The sequence below is a fragment of the Belonocnema kinseyi genome, chromosome 4 (genome assembly GCF_010883055.1).
Source record: "Belonocnema kinseyi isolate 2016_QV_RU_SX_M_011 chromosome 4, B_treatae_v1, whole genome shotgun sequence".
In the NCBI taxonomy this organism is placed as follows: Eukaryota; Metazoa; Arthropoda; class Insecta; order Hymenoptera; family Cynipidae; genus Belonocnema; species Belonocnema kinseyi.
The window spans coordinates 12,173,458-12,196,257 of NC_046660.1; the positions used below are offsets into that span (position 1 = coordinate 12,173,458).

Here is a 22,800-nt window from a genome sequence, read left to right on the forward strand (position 1 = left end):
AAACAGAAACAAAACATGAGGCAGAAGATTCTGTGGAAGAGAAGGAAAATTCCTTGATGGAGGAACGCAAGGAAGAGGAAACAAAATTTGAGGCTGAAGGTAGTGTTGAAAAAGAAAGTTCCTCGGTGGATGAACGCAAGGAAGAAGAAACAAAATATGAGGCAGAAGAGGCTGTGAAAGAGGAAAGTTCCTCAATGGATGAACGCAAGGAAGATGACACAAAATATGATGCTGAAGGTTCTGCGAAAGAAGAAAATTCCCCGATGGATGAAAAGGAGGATGTTATTGAAAAGCAACAGACGAATTCTTCAAACTTAGATAAGGAAGTAGAAACAAAACATGAGGGAGAAGATGCTATGAAAGAGGAAAGTCCCTCAATAGATGAACGCAAGGAAGAAGAAACCAAGCATGAGGCAGAAGATTTTGTGAAAGAGGAAAGTTCCTCGACGGATGAACGCAAGGAAGAAGAAACAAAATATAAGGCAGAAGATGCTGTGAAAGAGGAAAGTCCATCGATGGATGAAAAGAAGGAGGTTATTGAAAAGGAACATTCGAATTCTTCGAACTTAGATGAGGAAGAAGATACAAAACATGAGGCAGAAGATTCCATTAAAGAGGAAAGTTCCTCGATAGATGAAAAGAAGGAGGTTATTGAAAAGGAACATTCGAATTCTTCGAACTTAGATAAGGAAACAGAAACAAAACATGAGGCAGAAGATGCTGTGAAAGAGAAAAGTTCCTCCATGGATGAACGCAAGGAAGAAGAAACAAAATATGGGGCTGAAGGTTCTGCGAAAGAAGAAAATTCCTCCATAGATGAACACAAGGAAGAAGAAACCAAGCATGAGGCAGAAGATTTTGTGAAAGAGAAAAGTTCATCGATGGATGAACGCAATGAAAAAGAAACAAAATATGATGCTGAAGGTTCTGCGAAAGAAGAAAATTCCTCGATGGACAAAAAAAAGGATGATGCTATTGAAAAGGAACATTCAAATTCATCGAACTTAGATAAGGAAACAGAAACAAAACATGATGCAAAAGATGCTGTGAAAGAGGAAAGTTCCTCAATGGATGAACGCAAGGAAGAAGAAACAAAATATGGGGCTGAAGGTTCTGCGAAAGAAGAAAATTCCTCCATAGATGAACACAAGGAAGAAGAAACCAAGCATGAGGCAGAAGATTTTGTGAAAGAGAAAAGTTCATCGATGGATGAACGCAATGAAGAAGTAACAAAATCTGAGGCAAAAGAAGCTGTGAAAGAGGAAAGTTCATCGATGGATGAAAAGAAGGAGGTTATTGAAAAGGAACATTCGAATTCTTCTAATCTAGATAAGGAAACAGAAACAAAACACGAGACAGAAGATTCTGTGAAAGAGGAGGAAAGTTCCTCGATGGAGGAACGCAACAAAGAGGAAACAAAACTTACGGTTGAAGGTTCTGTTGAAAAAGAAAGTTCCTCGATGGATGAACGCAAGGAAGAAGAAACAAAGCATGAGGCAGAAGATTCTATGAAAGAGGAAAGACCATCAATGGATAAAAAGGAAAAAGTTCTTGATAAGGAACTTTCGAATACCTCTAACTTGGATCAGAAAAAAGAAACAAAACATGCGGCAGGAGACTCTGTGAAAGAGGAAAGTCCCTCGATGAATCAAAAGGAGGACGTTTTTGAAAAGGGACATTCGAATTCTTCAACCTTGGATAAGGAAAAAGAAACAAAACATGAGGCAGAAGATTTTGTGAAGGAGGAAAGTTTCTCGATAGATGAAAAGAAGGAGGTTATTGAAAAGGAACATTCGAATTCTTCTAACTTGGATAAGGAAACAGAAACAAAACATAAGGCAGAAGGTTCTGTGAAAGCGGAAAGTTCCTTAATGGAGGAACGCAAGGAAGAGGAAACAAAACTTGACGCAGAAGGTTCTGTGAAAAAAGAAAGTTCCTCGATGGATGAACACAAGGAAGAAGAAAAAAAATACGAGGCGGAAGATTCTGTGAAAGAGGAAAGTCCCTTTATGGATAAAAAGAAACAAGTTCTTGAAAAGGAACATTCGAATTCTTCAATCTTTGATAAGGAAAAAGAAACAAAACATGAGGTAGAAGATTCTGTGAAAGAGGAAAGTTCCTCGATGGATGAGCGCAAAAAAGTAGAAACAAAATATGAGGCAGAAGATGATCGATCTGAGGAAGAGAAAAGTTCTTGGATGGATGAGAATAAGGAAGTCCTCGTAAACCTACATTTGAATTTGTCAAACATGGGTATACGGAAAATTTTCGACGGATTCATATCTAGTGCCGCCGTAACGCATCTCGATCTAGAAGACAACAAAATAGAAGAAGGTTCCTTTCAGGCATTCGAAAAACTTCCAAACTTGAGATACCTAAATTTGGCAGGGAACAAGCTAAATCTACCAACATTCTTGGAATCTGGGTTTCACAAAAATCTTGATACTCTTATTCTGGATCGAATGCAATTTCTTCAAACGCCAAATTGTTATTATAATGCCAATCCTGATATACTCTTTTCTTCTCTCGAGATTGGAACCACACTTCCAAATCTCAATCATCTGCATCTAGAAGATCTTCAATTAGGAAATATTTATTCGTCGAATTGGACACAACTTTTTCCGAGACTGACTCATATCTATTTTTCAGGTAACAATTTAAAATATACAGTTAATCAATTCCTGGTAGAAATTCCATCGACTGTAAGTCATTTGTATATAGAAAGATGTCAAATAGTGTCGATAGATTTGCGAGATTTTAAAGATTATATGGATTTTATGGGAAATAAAGTAGATTCTTTACTTACTCTTTCTCTGGATGAAAATAAAATTAATTGTTTGGGATGGAGATTGTGGGATGAACCGTATCCATATAGTGAGTGTAATATCAACGATTTAAGTGAATTCACGAATTTAGAATTTCTGTCGATTTCCAACAACGAAATATTCCACCTGTATGGAAATGCGTTTGAGAAAAATACCAAATTAGTTTATTTAAATCTTTCAAGAAATAAAATTACAGATATAAGTCACACAACATATAAAAATCTGTATGACTTAGAATTTTTGGATCTAAGTGACAATCAACTTGAAAAAGTATCAGGTATATGCGAATTAAAAAATTTGAGAAACTTGCATCTTGACCGCAATCTTATAAAAGATATTAATTCAGAATATATTTGTTCTTCTGATACTTTGGAAAGTTTATCTTTGAGTGGAAATGGTATAGAAATTATTCCAGATGATACTTTCAACAACTTGAAAAATTTACTCGAATTAAATTTATCTAAAAATAAACTCGCTAATTTTGCTTGTCAAATATCAGCGAATCTTAAGAATTTAGTGTTAAGCGGGAATCGATTTCATTTCATCGGAGATATATTGTTGAGAAACCATACATTCTTGCACTTATTAGATATTACAAATAACCCACTAAATCACTCACTAACATTTTTAACGAAATTTGTCTTTGGAAAGAATCTTGTACAACGGTTAATGCTTTAAGTGTTAAGTTTGATAAAAATGCAAAAGGCGGTTGACAATTAAAAAGTTATAAGAATTATTATCACAAATTTCTAAATTATTATATTATTATTAAAAAATTATTATTTTTAATGTTGTGGAAAAATGCATATTTAAAAAATCATACCTTATTATTTTCAATAATGCTTTTAAATAGAGTATGACCATTATCAAAACATACTATCTAACTTCTAAAAAACTATACTGGAAGTGAAAATTCCCATTTGATTCGTGACAATGTTTAAAAAAAAATTTTCTGTGAAATTATCAGCAAATTATCCATTTTCATATGGTATTGTTACATAATTCCTTGGCATTGTTGAATCATTCTCGAGTTTTTCTAAAATAGTGCCACTTCGTTCCGAAATTTTTCGGAAAATTACTTAATATAACAATATTTAGGAATATTGAATTTCGAAGAGTAGAGAAAATTCCAGAGTTTTTTGCAGTTCAGTCAACATCTGTGGCGTTTCTTGAAAAAAATGTGTCAATCAAAATATCTTTTGTAATGTCTATATGACGGTTACTTGTATTTTATACAAACTTATTTAGTGTACACAATATATGGTGGTATACACATTTTTTCGAATTAAAATTTATATCGCCCCCACATTTGATCGAATCTTCAAAAAAATAAATGTGTATTTTTTTAATGATATATATATATATATATATATATACAAGAAACAAAGACGATTTTGCATATTTTATTCAGAATCATCAATATTAGGTGAATCGAGTCGAAACTCAACATTTCAATTCAGAATTAGTTATATCAAAAGTGAATAATTATTTTTTAAATATCATCGTCACATATCTGTTTTATTGTGTACCAAAAAAACTTCATAAGTGAAAATTGTGTTTTTGGCGCTAATTATGATTTATTTGTATTTTTTAAATACAAACAGTTTTTAATAATAAAGTATTCCTTTCTATTGAAAATTAGTCGTGTAAATGAATTCTTTAAGCAATTTATTATTGTTTATAGAAACTTCCGTATATAATAGAGGCAATAGTCATTTAAATTTAACAAAATAATCATTTAAACCATTTATTATTATTTATAATAATATTGTCTTAGAATAATGGTAGGAAGTCACAGTTTTTTCTAAAATTTTCTACTTTTTATTTACTTTTTCATTAATGTGAGGTAATTATTAATTCAAGTTAACAAACAGAATTGTATAAATAATTTATTATTATCATGATTAATCGTGAAAAAATTATATTTAGCACCAAATCAATTTTAAATAGAACTTACTAAAAGCTCTTTGTTTTATATGGGAAGTACGTGTTAAACTTTATAAATATACATATTATAAATTTCACTTTTTTTAAATTTTGCCCGCGTCGCCAAAACAGGACTTTCGACTTTTCATCACAAAACGTGGAGATCCGCTAAAAAATTGAAGTATGCAATTTTTGACGATTATAATACTTTCTCATTCATATAATTAATAATAATGTAAGAAATTTATGTCTTTATGAATTATTCGAACAAATTTGGGGGCGATGTGCATGCAAATTCGAGAAAGAAAAAATAGTACCACCCTATTGTGTATGTACTATAATTATATAGTTATAAAAGTAGACTTGAGATAGTTTATACAAATAATATTTTTATAAATTGGCACATTTTTTTCGAAAAACGTCACAGATGTTGACTAGACTGTAAAAAATTTGGGAATTTTCCTTACTGTTCGGCATGAAATATTCCTCAATTTTGTTAAGGAAAATACGTAATTTTCGATATAAATGTCGGAAGAAGGTTGCGCTATTTCAGAAAAATTTGACAATTACTCTGAAATGTTAGGAAATTATATGTAACAAAAATATATGAAAATGGATAATTTTTCTGACACTTTCATAGAGAAAATAACTTACTATATTTTCACAAATCAAACGAAACTTTCCACTTTTAGAATATAGTTTCATAGAATTTACATTCTTGATAATATTTATATGTACTTTTATTATCTGAATTATTTTTCATAAGAATATATAGGTATGGTTTTCTTATATATCCATATTTCTACATCACGAAGAGTAACATTCATAATTTTTTTAATTGTCAACCGTTTTCTGCATTTTGCCCTATTGTGTGGGTGATATGCATGAAAATTCGAGAGAGAAAATGTTCTAATGCATTTTTGGACTACCCTGCTAATACACAAATGTAGAACATTATAGTTCTTATTAAGTTTACAATTAAGTTGAAAATAAAAAGTTTGGAATAAATCATGTTTTTATTTCTGAATCATTGAATAATTGAAATATTTATGATAAATAGGAAGCTATATTTACAACTATTTTAGGTTGAAACAATATACGAAATATATACATTTTATTAAAAGTAATAATATTGAATATTTTTTAATTACTCTTGTACAATAAGCATAAGCAAGATGCACAAGAATTGATTGCATTATTATCAATGAAAAAAGGTAAGTAAGAATGGAATATTCATCAGCAAACACAATTTAAGTGGTATTTATTATCTTACGGCGTATAAACATAAAACATTTTTTGTAGTGGCAATCATCACTTGCACAGTTTAACGTGCAAATATTTTCTCACAGTGTTTTAAATACAATCTCTGAATCCGAATCAGTAAGATTTTAACTAATTAATTATAAAAACTTATATTTTCGAGAGATAAATGAAATTCATTAATAGTAAATAAAATGTTCTGCTTTCATAAAAACAGGAGAATAAACGATTTTTTTTTTAATAAGGGAATTAATTCTTCAAAATAAAATGAATGTGGGTACTACATTAAATTCAATTAAATTAAAAATGGTCTAAATTCTGAAGATTTCATGTAAAATATTGCACTTTCAACTAAAAATGTAATATTAGTTAAAATTTTAGGTAAAAAAAAATTATTTTTATAAAATGAACTAATTTTCAAAAAAATAACTTATTCTTAAACCAAATAAATATTCAACTAAAATGAGGAACTTTCAAACAAAAAAAATCTATTTTCAACAAAATAGTGCAATTTTCAACCAAAGAGGTGAATTTGCAAATCGATACAAAAATATTAATTTTTAACAAAAAAGTTCATTTTCAAGCAGGAAAATTAATTTTTCACACCAAAAAATACGAATTTTCAACTAAGAAACATAAATTTTTAAACTTAAAATAGAATATTTAAAATTTAAGTTAATAAATTAATTCTCAGACAGAAGAAAAACAATTTTTCAACAGATTCGTTGAACTTTCGATCATAAGAGATTCATTTTCAACCAAAAAGATGTATTTATAACAAACAAATATTAATTTGTAACTAATGAGGATCATTTTTAAACAAGAAAATTTTTTCAGTGTAAAAAAAAATCGAATCATTTTTTGGATTTTTAAGTCGAAAACGAATATTCTACAAAAAAGTTAATTTTTAAAACGAAAATATAAATTTTTCATAGGAAAAAGTTAATTTTTAATCAAATAGTTGATTAAAAAAAAAGAGAATTAAATTTTCAACATAATAATAAAATGCTTGACTAAAACAGATGAATTCTAAACTAAAAATAATGTAGAAGACTTTTCAATGAAAAATAAATCAGTTTCAATCAAAAATAGTGAAATTTTCTTATTGGGCACATGCTAAAGACGACTTTTAAAAAACTGATTTTGACATAAAAGATTATTATTTGGCGACTACTTTTTAACTGTTTAGGCAAACGAAGTGATGAATTATCAAAAAAGAAGAAAATAGATAGATTTTAAGTTGAAGAAAATTAATGAAATAAAATATTTTTTTGAAATGTATTTAAATTAAAAAAAAAAAAAATTTAACAAATAAGTCAAATTTTTAACCATAAAGATATTTTTTAACAAATAAGTTAAATTTTCAACAAAAAAATAAATCTTTAACTACGTAGATTATTTTGCTACTAAAATAATAAATCTACATCTAAATAAATACAGTTTTTTAAATGGTTGAACTTCGGTTAGTTAGCCGATTTTTCAATTACAAAATATGAATATTCAATGAAAAATGTAATGATTGATATTAAAAAAAAAATTAATTTCAGAAATTTTCAAATAAAAAAAATGCAACCATAAATGGAAAAGTTAAATTTTTAGTTAAAAGAATTAAGTACAAAAATTTTACAAGTAAGTTAGATTTTCAACAACCAAAATAAATGTTCAACCAATAAAATTAATTTTCTACAACAATCAGGAATATATAAAAAAATTAACTTTTAAGAGAATAATTCAACTTTTTGGCAATTACTTGAATTTTCAATCACAAAGAGGTTTTCAAAAAGAAGACTAATTTTTATTTAGAAAATATCAATTTTCAGTCAAAAGTGGAATAGTTAAATTTTCAGTTAAAAAATTAATTTTCAACAAAACAAAAAAACGAATTTCCAACGTATAAGTTATATTTTCAACGGCAAAAAGTAAATCTTCAACCCAGTAGATTATTGTTTTACAATTAATAACAATTAATTAACAATTAACCATTTTTTTAATAATTCAACTTTTGGCCAATTAGTTGAATTAAAACCAAAAAAATTAATTCGCAACAAAACTGCAATAGTTGATTTTTAAACAAATAATTAATTTTATTTTCAATTTAAAAAAAAAGTAGAATTGAACCAACAAATATTAAATTTCTGCTAAAAGAAATGAATTTCCAACAAAAGTTTTAAGAAAAGGCAACGAATTTTCGAAAAAAATAACTGATGTTTCAACCCGAAAATATTTATTTTTAATAAGGAAGTTTATGTAAATCATAGTAGACATTTAAACAAAAAATATTTTCTGAACCCCTTAGAACTCTCTTCGTTGATTTTTTTCTTTTTCCTTTTAAACTTCGCGCGACTTATATCTGCGTAGAAACGGTTGCGCATTCTGTCGCAAATTTTTGGAAAATTAATATCGGCCACAATTTTCACCAAGAAATATCGAAAATCACAAACAAATGACTACTAAAAGATTAAAAAATAACTCTTTAAAAATATTCAAAATTGGCTTGCAAGTTTGAAGTTAGCACGCCAATGCTGAAAATTCTTCAGTTTTTGCAATTTTTAACCACCAAATATAAAAATCACCAACAAACGATCATCAAATTTTGCGAGAAATAAAAATTTGTATGTAATAAGCACATTAAAATGGCCGGATAGTCTCTCATTTGACTGGCTCACTTCCGGCTTTCTACCCCTTCTTCCCGGCCGCTTCGCCAAGAACACGACAAGTTCCGCCGTCCGCCATTCGCCATTTTGTTCCTCACGCGTGTTCAAGGCTTCTCTTAATTTTCTCCGTAAAAAAGTGCATTTTCCATCAAAAGTAGTAAGAATTGTGTAAAAATGAGTTACGGTCGACCACCGCCCCGTATCGACGGGATGGTTTCCCTAAAAGTGGACAATTTGACGTATCGGACGACGCCGGAGGATCTGCGACGCGTTTTCGAGAGATGCGGTGAAGTCGGGGATATTTACATACCACGCGACCGTTTCACTCGAGAAAGCCGTGGATTCGCTTTCGTCAGGTAAGTTGAGCTCAAATGCTTCAATTGAACCTTTTTTTTCTCAACAATTCGATGTCCTAACTCAATAAACTTGAAATTTTCCCTCTTAAACGAACGCATGACGTCATCCAACGCTTTGACACCGCTACTTTTCCCTCTTCCCTCGTTTAAATGGCTCGGGCGCGCAGCCTTGCAGGCATTTCAAGCGTTGCCAAAAATTGAGTCTCCCATTTTGTATTTCCTCTTTTTTAAATTTTGTATCATTTTCACTGATTTTTCTTTTTTTTTTGGTTAAAAGTTGAGCTTTTATTATCGATTTTGTACTCCAATCTACTTTTTGGCTCCAAAATTACTCTTTCCGAAGCCGAACATTCAGGCCTCACAGACCTAAAATATAATCAGGGCTACCACACAGTCACTTTTTTTTCTTTGATCACTTTTTAAAATGAAAAGATCACATTAGTTCAGATATTTCCACCTATTTCTGAATTTTTTATTCCTTTTAATAATTTGAAGGAATTTCAAAACGTTTAAAGTATTTTAGAAAAACATTTCCTTCAATTTGAAAAGATGGAATTATTTTACAGACCCTTTACCCAGAATTTCAGGAAATATCATAGAATTTCACGGTATTTTATAATATTTTAGTGGATTTTAAAAAGTTTATTCAATAGAAGTGGGGTATTTTGTAGGAATTCAAGATTTGAAATGTTTCCGGAAGTTTGGTTTAAATAATTTGAATGGATCTCAAAACGTTCGAAACATTTTACGATATAGAATTTTCTAGAATTTCGGAAGATATTAAACGATTTTACAGGGCCTGTAAGGTTATAAAATATATTACAGGATTTTATAAGGCTTCGAATGATTTTAATGATTGTAGGGATATACACTGAATTTTATCATTTTTTATTGGATTCAAAGAATATATTCACGAGGAGTGAGGTACTTTGTAGGGTTTCCAAACATTTGAAGAGATTTCAAATTATTTTTTGGAATTAACGCTCAATTCTTATCTATTTATCCTGAAATATTTTAATTCTTTTGAACTTTTTAAAGACTCAGTTCTGTTTAATTCAGCGGATTTTTTTTAATTTAACAAAATTTTTTACAGTTTCAGGAAATTTTAAAAGTTTCCCGTCAATTTTTAGTACACTTCAATAATTTGAAGGATTTTTTTTTATTTATAGGATATTTTTAAAGCTTTTACATTTAAAATATTTTAAGGAATTTTGTAATAATTTCGTTTGAAGGGATTTCAAACTGTTTGAAATATTTGAGGGTAAATAATTTTTCGAGAATTTCAGAAGATTTAGAACGATTTTACAGGACATTTAAGGTTTTATAATATTTTTAAAAAATCACCGAATTTTATCAGATTTCCGAGGTTTTTAATAATTGTAAGGGTTTTTCAAAGCTCTCGAGGTATTTTAATTAATTTTTCAGAATTTTAGGGAATATTACTTGATATCGTAGAAATTCTCTGGATTTAATAATATTTTAGTGGATTTTAAAGACTTTATTTAAAATGCAATATATTTCGTAGAGTTTCAAATATTTGAAGAGATTTTAAATAGATTTTTGAAATTCACGCATTCTTTTGATATTTTGTTAAATTTGCTTAATTCACGTGTATCCTTCTAAATTTGCTTGATTAAATGATTTTTTTTTTAATTTTCAAAGTTTTTATTGTAAAAGATTCCCAGGTGTTTTCAAGATCTTCAAAAAGTTTCAAGTGATTTCAAAAGATCAGAGTATTTGAAATATTTAAGGAAATTTTAGGGTATTTTAACAACTTTTATGGCATTTTATTTTTAAAGAATTTGAAAGTTTTAATTTATTTTCAAAAGGTTTGAAATATTTTAGAACATTTTAAAAGATTCAGACATTTTCAACGGAATTCGTAATTATAGATCTTTAATTCATATTGAAGTTTTTAAAACTCACATACAATTCCTGGACTTGTCATCAGATTAAAAAAAAAAATTGTTTTTAATTCAACCGATTCCTTTTTTAATTGATTTTTTCCCCATAAATTTCACCGAATTCTTCTCATTTCCTATAAATTACGCTGGATTCGTTGAAATCAATGCAATTTTTCTGATTTTTAAAATTATTTCTAATTCTTTTAAATTCTGTTTTGGTTATAAATTAGTAGGGGTTCAGTTATTTAAAATAATTTTTCGATTTCACCCTAAATTCTTATGAATTGTCCTGAATTTTCTTACATCTTCGCAAGTCTCCAAAAATTTTTAATTTACTTTAATTTTGCAAGAATTCAACCATTTCTATTTAATTCAATGGACTTATTAAAATTTGTATTTAATTGATCTTATACTATTTTAACCTCGGCTTGAATTCTTATGCATTCAATCAAATTTTTTTTAATTCTCTTGAATTTTTCTAGGCTCATTTTAAATTTACGGAATTCAATGCAATTTTTTCATATTTTTATATAAAATGTATGATTTTTTATCGCTGTCTTGATTTTCTGATTTTTAGGACTCTGTCCTGATTTTTCATGTTCGAAAACGAAACTTTGTGAATTTTCTTGTGTGTTTCTCAATTTTTTTCATAATTTGTTGAAAGCCCAAAAAGTCCATATTTTTGTTTCATCTATTTTTTTGAAAATTCGGCTTTTTGATATTGAAAGTATCCCATTATTTTGCATGCCTCTTTTATTATTGACTGAAAAATCTTTCAGCTATTATTCAACTGTTTGGTTGAAAATTCATTCTTTTTGTTGCCAATACATTTTGTTGAATATTCAGCTTTTTTGTGGTACACTATTAATCTATCTTGGTGAAAAGTTGATTTATTTTTTGTTTTAATTTTTTCTGCAAAGAAAATTGATCTTACTGATCTTTTTTTTATTTAAGCGCGCCTTGATGTAAATTGTAAAAATATCATACAATAATTGTGATTTTCCATTATCGTCTAATCTTACACTATGAATTGTCTTTTATAATAAATTATCCAGGGTACAAATTTACAGTTTTCTTGTAAAATATTCGGATTTCTTGTCGAATTTAAGATTTTGGTCCATTTCCAACTTTAAATTGGGAAGCTTCCAAAAACCGCCTTAAACATGCCTAAAACCGAGAAATATGACTATATTCCTAAAGTTATTTCAACTTTTTAGTAGAAAGTGGTTTCAACTCTGAGCCAAATTTTCAAGATAAAAAGACGAATTTTCTATAAAATAAGTGAATCTTCAATTCGAAAATTTGAATTTTCAACAAAAATGTTCGTGTTTAACCCAGCTAATCAATTTTTCAATGAAATAGTTACTTTTTACAAAACTTATGAAAATGTTCCATTTTCAACAAAATATATGAAATTTTATCTCAATAGAGTATAATTTCTAATTAAACAGGAAATATTTAATTTTTTGTTGGTTAAAATACTTGGTTTTCAGCAAAAAAAAAAAAAAAAAAAAAACGAATTCGCTAAATTAGCTACAATGATTTTAAATAAAAAATATTCCCCAATTTAGAAATTGAACGATTTTTTTAAATCAACTTTTTTAGTCTCAATTTAAAAACCCTTTAGCTCGGACGTAAACTTTATTTTTATCTTAATATTCTGATATCGATTCGTTTCGTTTTTAATACTTAAAAATATTAGGTTGGAAAACTGAGAATTTTGCTGGAAATTAAAGTCAATTTTTTATTTTACACTTTTCAAGTCATACAGTTTCAGGAAAAAATAAATATTTAAAATAATTGTCAGTTTTTCTTACGTCGTAGTTCTGAATTTTACAAACATAACATTATTGTATAATGAAAAAAAATCAAACTACGTGTTTTGATAACATTCGCTATTTTTAATGCCAAATAGACGAATTGCGGCTGATAAAAATCAATTTTGAACAAAAAAGGTGTAGTGAAATTTTCAAATAAAAACAAAACTGAATTGTTCAATTTTTAAGACAATAAGTGAATTTTGAACTAAAAATTTTTGAACAACAATCAACGAATTTTTTAATAAAATAGTTAAATTTTCAGTCTTGGAAATGAATTTTTATAACTTTCGTTCAAAAAAGATGAATTTTCAACGAAAAATTAAATATTTGATATTCCATCAAATAAGGATTATAATGTTAAATAAAAAACAATCTAATTTAAACAAAAAATACAAATTTTAAATAAAATACTGAATTTTGAAGTTCATAAATTAATTTTCAACTGCAAAAAACACAAATTTTCAGAAAAGTAGTTCAATTTTCATCGAAAAAAATTAATTTGCAATTAAAAATTAATATTTAACAAAAAAATTGTAAACAAAAAACATTTTTAACAAATTAATGAAAATGAGTGAATTTATAAACAAGAATACTTTTTTCGAAAAAAGCATAAACATTAATTTTGAATCAAAAGAAATGAATTTTCAATTAAATACGCAAAAATTTACCAGAAAATAGTTAAATTTTCAGGCAAAGGAATTAATTTTTAATTAAAAAGATGTATTTTTAACCAAGAAAGATTTGTGAAAAGAAAAAATGTATACCAAAAAGTGTAATTTTCTAGAAAGTAACTGAATTTTCGATCCTAAAGTATGAATTTTCCTCAAAACAGTTTAGTTATCAGCCAAAATAGATGGCTTTAACAAAATTGTTAAGTTTTCAATAAAATAATTAAATTTTTAAGCAAAAAAAAAAAAAATTCTCACCCAAAAGAGATTCAACTTCAACCAAAAATATTTGGATTGTCTTTTTGGGTTTTATCAGTTCAGTTCCAATTTCAGTTAAAAAATGTTTTTAAACAAAGTTGAAAATAGAAGAATATGGGAAGTTTTGTTAATACTCTAAAAACATTTGGCTAGAAATTTGAAAATTTTGCTTCAAGATAAAGTTAATTTTCCATTAACAAAATTTGTTATATATATATCAATTTGATGCTGTACATCTGTTCTTAAGGTAGTTTTCGAGCCAAAAATTAAATATCTGAAAAAAAATCGTTTTTCTATGATTTTAGAGTGCAAAGATTATAACTGATTTATTTAAAATGAAAAACATTTTTTTTTACGAAAATTGTTAAAATCCACGCACAAAAAACATTAATTTTAACCATGTTTTTTGCAATTAAATTTTTTTCTGACCTTCGCTTCCAATTTTAAAAGTAAATTTTTATATGGCTGAAATCCTGAGAACATTTTTTTTTAAAGAAGCGACGGTCAGAAAAAATGAGATTGCAAAAGATATGGTTAACATTACAATTTTGTTGTGAATTTTAAAAGTTTTAATCAAAAATCAGGTTTTTTTTTACTTAAAATGACAAAAGTTATCAGGGTTGCTACAAGACCTGAAAGTCATGTAATTTAAAAAAGTATTTAATAATCCTGGAAAAATCATGGAATTAAAAAAAAAATTCTGGAAAAGTCATGGAATATTGAAAAAATTACTAGAACTTTTTTAATCATCTCTATTTCAAAGTCTTATTAATTTAGTATTTCATAGAGAATTATATATTTGAAAATTGGAAAAAAAACTTTATTTCTTGCGATCTAAAAGTATTATTTTAACTTTGTTAAAAAGTTCAGAATTTTTTTTTGTTAATATTATTTTGAAATGTAATCTTAATCTTTGCATAAATAGTTCTACTGTAATTGTTTTTATGGTAATAACAAAAAAATAATATGGTTATGATTACAGAATACTTTTTTTCACTTTGATAAAAATATTCTTGAAAATTCTTTTGAATTCAATCAAACTTTTGATGAAATATTATCATTGCATTATAATTCGTTACAATTTAATTGGCTGAATTAAAAATAAATGTAGACCTGGAATTTTTAAAAATTATACCTGGAAATGTCATCGAAGTGCCAAAAGTCAGATATCTGAAAAAAATAGTTTTTCTATGATTCTAAGAATCAAAATATCATAACTGATGTCATTCCAAATAAATATTATTTTTGATAAAAAAATGTTAAAATTCACAAAAAAAATTAATTTTAACTATGTTTTTTGCAATTGAATTTTTTCTGTCCGTCACTTCTTACCAATTCTGGAAAAATTATTGTATTTTTCGATTTAGAGCCATTGAAAAATTTACTTTAAAAATTGGAAACTGTAGAGTTGTAGAGAATGATTTCTCGGGAAACATAAGTTGTCATTTATTAAAATACAATAAAATTTTCAAAAATCGGTAAGAAGCTATGGTCAGAAAAAATTCAACTGCAAAAATATGGTTAAAATTCATGTTTACTTTTGTGAATTTTAACATTTTTCATAAAAAATAATGCTTTTTTTTATTTGGAATAATAGCATCAGTTGTAATGTTTTGATTCTTAGAATCATAGAAAAACTGATTTTTTTCAGACGTCTTGACTTTTTGCACGACAATCATCTTATTAAGAAATAAAAAGTAAAACGAAAAAAAAAAATGTTTTAAGATTTTATGACAAGAGAGATGCCGAGGACGCGCTAGATGCCATGGATGGACGGCTTTTAGATGGCAGGGAGCTGAGAGTACAAATGGCTCGATATGGCAGGCCAACTTCGCCACACAGAAGTCGCGGTAGTCGTCGACGTGGTGGAAGGTAAATGTCTTAATTCTATATTTACACTTAAGAAAGAGCCGTCTGTGACTAATTTTTCCCTTCATTTTTCCTCGCTGGATTTAGAAATCATTTTCAGGGTTTCGGTAGAAACGAGAATTTTTTCGAGACCCGGGTTTGACAAATTTAAAACAAAATAAATCTGTATCACGTGATATATAATGCAATTTACAATAAGTTTGATTCTAACTTTTATTTTAAATTCATTTGTTAACTTTTTTCAATTATCAAGTCGTTGAGTTTACAGTGTGTAATTTTAAACTCTTTTACTTCAACAATGTTTCGTTTTTGAGGATACGAAATTTTGGAATAAAAAAACGTTTTAGGCTGATGAACTGTTAACATAGATTAATTATTTTTAAATCTGATATGTTAAAAATTGTATGAAAATTGTTTTTACAAATTAATTCGGAATGTATTGAAAATTAAATAATTTGTTGATTTTAAAGCAACAAATTTTGTAGGTTATCAATTATACTCAAATTTTAATTTAATTGATTCATAATTTACCGTTTTTATTCAATTAAAAACCCTATTCAAATATTCTTTCAGCCTAAAATATTAAATTTTTAACCTCTTGAATTTAAATGTTAACATTAGAAAATAAAACCATTTTTGAAATATTTAGCAATATTTCACTTCATTTGAAATTATGAAATGAAGATAAAAGATTTATATTTATACACCAATATATAGGTTTTTTTTAATTTTAGACGTTTGCAATTCGATATTATTAATTAATAGATTTTTTTTCAAAAATATTTAAAATCTTATATTAAAAAATTGGTTTAATAATGGATTTTTTAATTTTCATGTTAGTAAATGGAAATTCAGAGACAGGTTTTTACAAATGTAAAAACTCGATGGAAAAATATTGCATTTTAAGCCATTCAATTAAAAAATCTGCAATTAAGAAAAAGAACAGTTAATATTTAGAAATATCTGACTTCATTTTAAATCAGTAAATATAAATTTAATATTCAAAGCTAAACAAAAATTTGTAAGTTGTTGAATTTTGATATATAAATAATAATTGAACACCTATTATTCATAGAAAAAAAAACGTTCTATTTCAACAGTTTTTAAATAGTGAGTGGAATTTTTACGTTTTTCAATTATGCTATTATTTAGCTTACGATGCGTAATTCAAAATTTTGTTACTTTGAAAAATTTTCCATTTAAAATTTTTATTTCTAAGCTTACATTTTTAATTAAAAGACTTTTTAAATGCTTTCTTAATTACTTGTAGAAATAAAAAATAAAAGCCTTTGATATTAAAAATGTTGGATAAAAAACATTTTTATTTCATGAATAAATAATTTATTTTTAATTTAACTGTACTTCAAGTAATAAAAAGTGAACAAAAACGATTTGACAAAATGAGTTTTAAATTTCAATTTAAAAATTAAATTTTAAATGTTAAATTTCAAATATTGTGTTAGTCGAAAATATTTAATTTTTAACCCATTTAATCTGAAATTTTTAATTAAAAAAAAAAAAAAGATTAATTATTGAATATTTAGCAATATTTGAATTTTTATTTAAGACAAGTAAATTGAAACCAAATATTTAAAAGTAAAGAATCTTTAACTGAATTGTCTGACATAGAAAGCCTGGAATCGTTAAAATTTCGAATAGTCTTTCAAATTTTAACGTTACAATTTTAATTTTTGTATTTGAAAAATGCATAATTTGTAAGTGAAATTTTTTAATTTTGATGTATAATTTACAATTGAACATTTGTGGAAAAAATTTGAGTAATTTTAAGAGATATTTAGGAGTTTTAAATATATAAAAAAATATGGAAATTTAAGAAAGTTTCCTTTAAATCTTCTAGAATCTTTTTTGAAAATTTTGTTTAAATCTTTGAAAAACTTTTTAAATATTCTCTTAAAATAACTTTTCAAAATGGAAAGTTATTTTTAATTTTCCTAGAAATTTGAAGAAAATGTTTTTATTCTTTTTGAAGCCTTTCACAATTCTTGAAAAGAATCTAATTTTTTCTTTAAAATGTGCGAAAATCTACATTTTGTTTTATATTAGGCTATCATTTCAAGTTTTTTACTAAGTTTGAATCTTTTCAAAACTTCTACATATCTCTTAAAATTACTCAAATTTCGCCTGCAAATAATAAAGGTTCAATTGTTATTTATACATCCAAATTGTAAAGGAATTTTCTAAAACTTGCAGGATTTTCAGAAAATTGTAGAAAAAATTCAGTCAATTTTGACAAATATTTAAAAGTTCTGAAAAAATTTTCAAAATAATTTTAAATTTAAGACCAATTTAAAATAACTTCCAGATTTCTCCAAATTTTGAAGCTTTCTAAGGATGTTTAAATTATTCAAAATGAAAATAATTGAATTTCTAACTCAAGAAGTGTTGAGTTAAAATTTTTTCAATTTTTTAATATTTCATGTTTCTAGCTTAAAATGCCTTAAAATTATATAATTTTGAAAGTTCATTGATTGATTTTTTAATTTATTGAAAATTTTGAAGCTTTCTAAGGATGTTTAAACTGTTTAAAAAGAAAATTATTGAATTTAAATTTAAGAAATGTTCAGTTAAAAAATTTTCAATTTTTCAAGATCTGATATTTCTAGTTTAAAATTCCTTAAAATTATATAATTTTGAAAGTTCATTGATTGATTTTTTAATTTATTGAAAATTTTGAAATAAAATTTTGAACCTTTTTAAGGATGTTTAATCTATTTCAAAAAGAAAATGATTTTCTAATTTAAGTGTTCAGTTAAAAAATTTTCAATTTTTCAAGATTTGATATTTCTAGTTTAAAATTCCTTAAAATTATATAATTTTGAAATTTTGAAAGTTCATTGATTGATTTTTTAATTTATTGAAAATTTTGAAATAAAATTTTGAACCTTTTTAAGGATGTTTAATCTATTTCAAAAAGAAAATGATATTCTAATTTAAGTGTTCAGTTAAAAAATTTTCAATTTTTCAAGATTTGATATTTCTAGTTTAAAATTCCTTAAAATTATATAATTTTGAAATTTTGAAATTTTGAAAGTTCATTGATTGATTTTTTAATTTATTGGAAATTTTGAAATAAAATGTTGAAGCTTTTTAAGGATGTTTAATCTATTTTAAAAAGAAAATGATTTTCTAATTTAAGTGTTCAGTTAAAAAATTTTCAATTTTTCAAGATTTGATATTTCTAGTTTAAAATTCCTTCAAATTATATAATTTTGAAATTTTGAAAGTTCATTGATTGATTTTTTAATTTATTGAAAATTTTGAAGCTTTCTAAGGATGTTTAAACTGTTTAAAAAGAAAATTATTGAATTTCAAATTTAAGAAATGTTCAGTTAAAAAATTTTCAATTTTTCAAGATTTGATATTTCTAGTTTAAAATTCCTTAAAATTATATAATTTTGAAATTTTGAAAGTTCATTGATTGATTTTTTAATTTATTGAAAATTTTGAAGCTTTCTAAGGATGTTTAAACTATTTAAAAAGAAAATTATTGAATTTCAAATTTAAGAAATGTTCAGTTAAAAAATTTTCAATTTTTCAAGATTCGATATTTCTAGTTTAAAATTCCTTAAAATTATATAATTTTGAAATTTTGAAAGTTCATTGATTGATTTTTTAATTTATTGAAAATTTTGAAATAAAATTTTGAAGCTTTTTAAGGATGCTTAAACTATTTAAAAAGAAAATAATTTTCTAATTTAAGTGTTCAGTTAAAAAATTTCAATTTTTCAATATTTGATGTTTCTAGCTTAAAATTCCTTAAAATTATATAATTTTGAAATTTTGATAGTTCATTTATTGATTTTTTAATTTATAGTATTGAAAATGATAAAATTTTGAAGCTTTCCAAAGATGTTTAAACTATTCAAAATGAAAATAATTGAATTTCTAACTCAAGAAGTGTTCAGTTAAAATTTTTTCAATTTTTTAATATTTGATGTTTCTAGCTTAAAATTCCTTAAAATTATATAATTTTGAAAGTTCATTGAGTGATTTTTTAATTTATTGAAAATTTTGAAATAAAATTTTGAAGCTTTCTAAGGATGTTTAAACTATTTCAAAAAGAAAATGATTGAATTTCTAATTTAAGAAATGTTTAGTTAAAAAATTTCAATTTTTCAATATTTGATGTTTCTAGCTTTAAATTCCTTAAAATTATATAATTTTGAAAATTGTAAACTTGATTGATTTAATTTTTAATTTAGAGCATTAAAAATGTTACGTGGATTTTTTTATATTGAAAAATGTTAGTACCTTCAATTTTATACGCACAAATTATTGAGCATTTGAATAGAAAAATTTCTAATTAAAAAGTTTTAAATTTCAATTTTAAAAGTTCAAAATTTAACAATTCTACTGTGAAGTTCTTTCATTTGCAGCTCAGTTTTTATTTCCTCAAATGGAAATTTTTTTAGCTTCAGTGTTTCATTTTTTAAATTTCATTGAGCGTGAAAAATGTTTGCTAACCGGGAAATGACCGGGAAGTAGAAACTTGTGTTTGAATTAAAGAGAAAAGAGGAATTTGGATAATTTATAGATTACAGAATAGAATTTTTTTTTTTCAAATGTTGAAATTCATTTTAAATGCATAAAAAAATGTAACCAACTATTTATTTCGAGACTATTAAAAAAAAATGTATATAAATATCTGTAATTTGTTGCAGGTCACGTAGTCGCAGCAGGGATCGCCGACGCTCCCGATCTCGATCCCGGTCCAGGTCACGTAGTCGCGACAGGGATCGCAGCAGGCGTTCTTACAGTCGCAGTCATAGCCGCTCTCGATCGGACAGCAAAAGCTCACGAGGAAAGTCACATTCGCGAAGCAAGTCGGCTGACAGAACGAAGGACAGTCGTTCCAAATCCAGGTAGCTTTTTTTTTTGATCATTTATCTACCAACACTTACTTTTCGATTGAATTGTTGCTGAAACTGGGTCTCGAGTAGCGGCCTTGCCTTTTTCACTGGAACCTTGAATTTCAATTTTTGTTTTGCCTTTAAAATCAGTTATTTTATTGAAGTATAAAGAGATTTCAGGGCGCTTCAATAATTCTGTAAATTTTTTACTTCTTCTCCTCTAATACAGAATATTAAAGTATGCATTGAAAAAAAAAACTCTTAATTTGTTTATTTCAACTTGAAATTATAAAATTTATTTGTTGAAAATTTCAAGGTTAATTCAGTTTTAGAGTATACACGAGATTTCAAAAGTTAACAAAATAATTCTGAAGATTGCAAAAGATTTTACAATATTGCAAAGCTTTTATAATATTTAAAATGATTTTTAATATTACAAAAAGAGATTGCGATGTTTAAAGATTTAAAAATGATTCGATTTCAACAGTTTTAAAAATAATTAGTTGAACTGATATCTTTTTCAATGATGATATTCAGTTTGCGTTATTCAAAAATATTTTACTTTAAAAATTCTTTATTTTAGTTTATTTTAAAGCGTATATTTTTAATTTAAAGAATTTTAAAGTGCAGTCTTTAAGGATTACTTTAAGTACGATCTGTAAAGACCTATACTTTAAGTGTAAAAAACTAAACAATAATTTATTTGATAAAACGTCTTAGTCCTTAAAAAATATTTAAAGATGCGATTGAAACTAAATTACTTTCAACTTAAAAAATAACTTAATAATAAGATATTCGTAATTAAAGGCTTTTAATAAATTAAAAATATTGTTTCAGTCTAAATTGTTCACTTTTTAACCAATTTAATTTGAAATTTTGTAATTTAGAAAAAAGTAAACAATTTGAAATTGAATTTTTAAGTTTATTTAAACTTCTAACTTTACAATTTTTATCGTTCTATTTAAATTTGTAAGCAAAATTGTTGAATATTTATCTAGAAATAATAATTAAACACTTATTGTTTGTAGAAAAAATAGAGTAATTTTAAGAGATTTTAAGAAGATTTGAAAAGATTCAAAATTAATTGAAAACTTCGAAATGATGTCCAGTAATTTAAACGAACTGTGCGCACATTTTTGTTTGCAGAACTTCTAAACCTATTTTAAAATGAATGCCATTTTTACTACAATATCTCTTAAAATTACTCTAAATTTTTTCTACAAATAATAAGTGTTCAATTAATGTTTATTTATAAATCCAAATTTTAAAAGTTATTTAGAAGTTCTGACTATTGTAAATGCAAATCATTTAACCTCTAATTTAAGACCTTTTGCGTTGACAAAATTTCAATTTTAAACTTTGTAATGTTTCTAGCCTAAAATAACTTAATAATATAATTTTGAAATTTTTTAAATTTCAGTGATTGATTCTTAAATGTAAAATATTAAAAAAATGTAAACGTGGATTTATGTTTTTGGAACTTAATCTAAACTTTTGAACTCTTATTTATGAATGTTCAAAATTCTGAATTTTGCAATTTTTTTAAACAAAACGGTCACACCCTGTATGAGAAATATTTTTACTTTTAAGAGATCTTAAGGATTTTTAATATTTTAAAAAGATTACAGTGCACTAGATGTCAAAGATTTGAAACAAATTAAAAATATTTTAGAAGATTTCAAAATATTTCACATAGATTTGAAATATTGTGAAATATTTAAGATTTCATAAAGTGTTCAGGGCTTTCAAAGATTTTACCAAAATTTAACAAGATTTCTAATATTTTTATGATTTCCAATGAATATAAAAGATCTAAATGTTTTAATGATTTCAAAACATTTTAAAGATTTTAAGCGATTTCAAAGATTTTATCAAAATTAAAAAATATTTCAAAGAATCTACCAAAATTAAAAAGATTTGACAAAGATTTTTCCAAAATTTTAAAGGATATCCAATATTGTAAAAATATTTTCGAAAATTTCACAAATATTTCAAAGATTTGACCAAAATTCAAAAAATATAAAGATTTTGCCGAAATTTTAAAAGATTTAAAATTTTTTACCAAAATACAACAAATTTCACACATATTTCAAAGATTTTACCAAAATTCAAAAAATTTTGACAAATCAGAATATTTCAAAACATTTTGCCAATTTTCAAAAGATTTCGAATATTTTAAAACATTTCATAAAGATTTCAAAGATTTTATAGAGATTTAAAAAATTTAACAAATATTTCAAAGCTTTTAACACAATTAAAAAAATGTCACAAATAATCAAAACATTTAAGAGATTTTACAGATTTCGAAAATTTCTCAAATATTTCAAAGATTTTGCCAAAATTGTAAAAATTTTGATAGATATGTTAAAAATTTCACAAAGATTTTACA

At 25.4% G+C, this 22,800-nt stretch overlaps 2 protein-coding genes across 2 annotated transcripts in view; both read left to right on the forward strand.

Annotated features, from left to right (window-relative positions):
• The first annotated feature begins 743 nt into the window (after positions 1 to 743).
• Positions 744 to 8,823, forward strand: LOC117170756 (FK506-binding protein 5-like). The gene is made up of 2 exons (XM_033357790.1): positions 744 to 2,874; positions 8,657 to 8,823. Exons 1-2 carry the CDS (start codon positions 744 to 746, stop codon positions 8,821 to 8,823), a joined length of 2,298 nt encoding a protein of 765 aa, XP_033213681.1.
• Positions 8,726 to 22,800, forward strand: part of LOC117171550 (serine/arginine-rich splicing factor 2) — a 15,776-nt gene continuing 1,701 nt past the window's right edge. Inside the window, exons 1-3 of the mRNA XM_033358968.1 lie at positions 8,726 to 9,021; positions 15,397 to 15,543; positions 20,223 to 20,423. Of these exons, the coding sequence (XP_033214859.1) occupies positions 8,840 to 9,021; positions 15,397 to 15,543; positions 20,223 to 20,423 (530 nt within the window). The 5' untranslated portion in view covers positions 8,726 to 8,839. The remainder of the gene's footprint in view (positions 9,022 to 15,396; positions 15,544 to 20,222; positions 20,424 to 22,800) is intronic.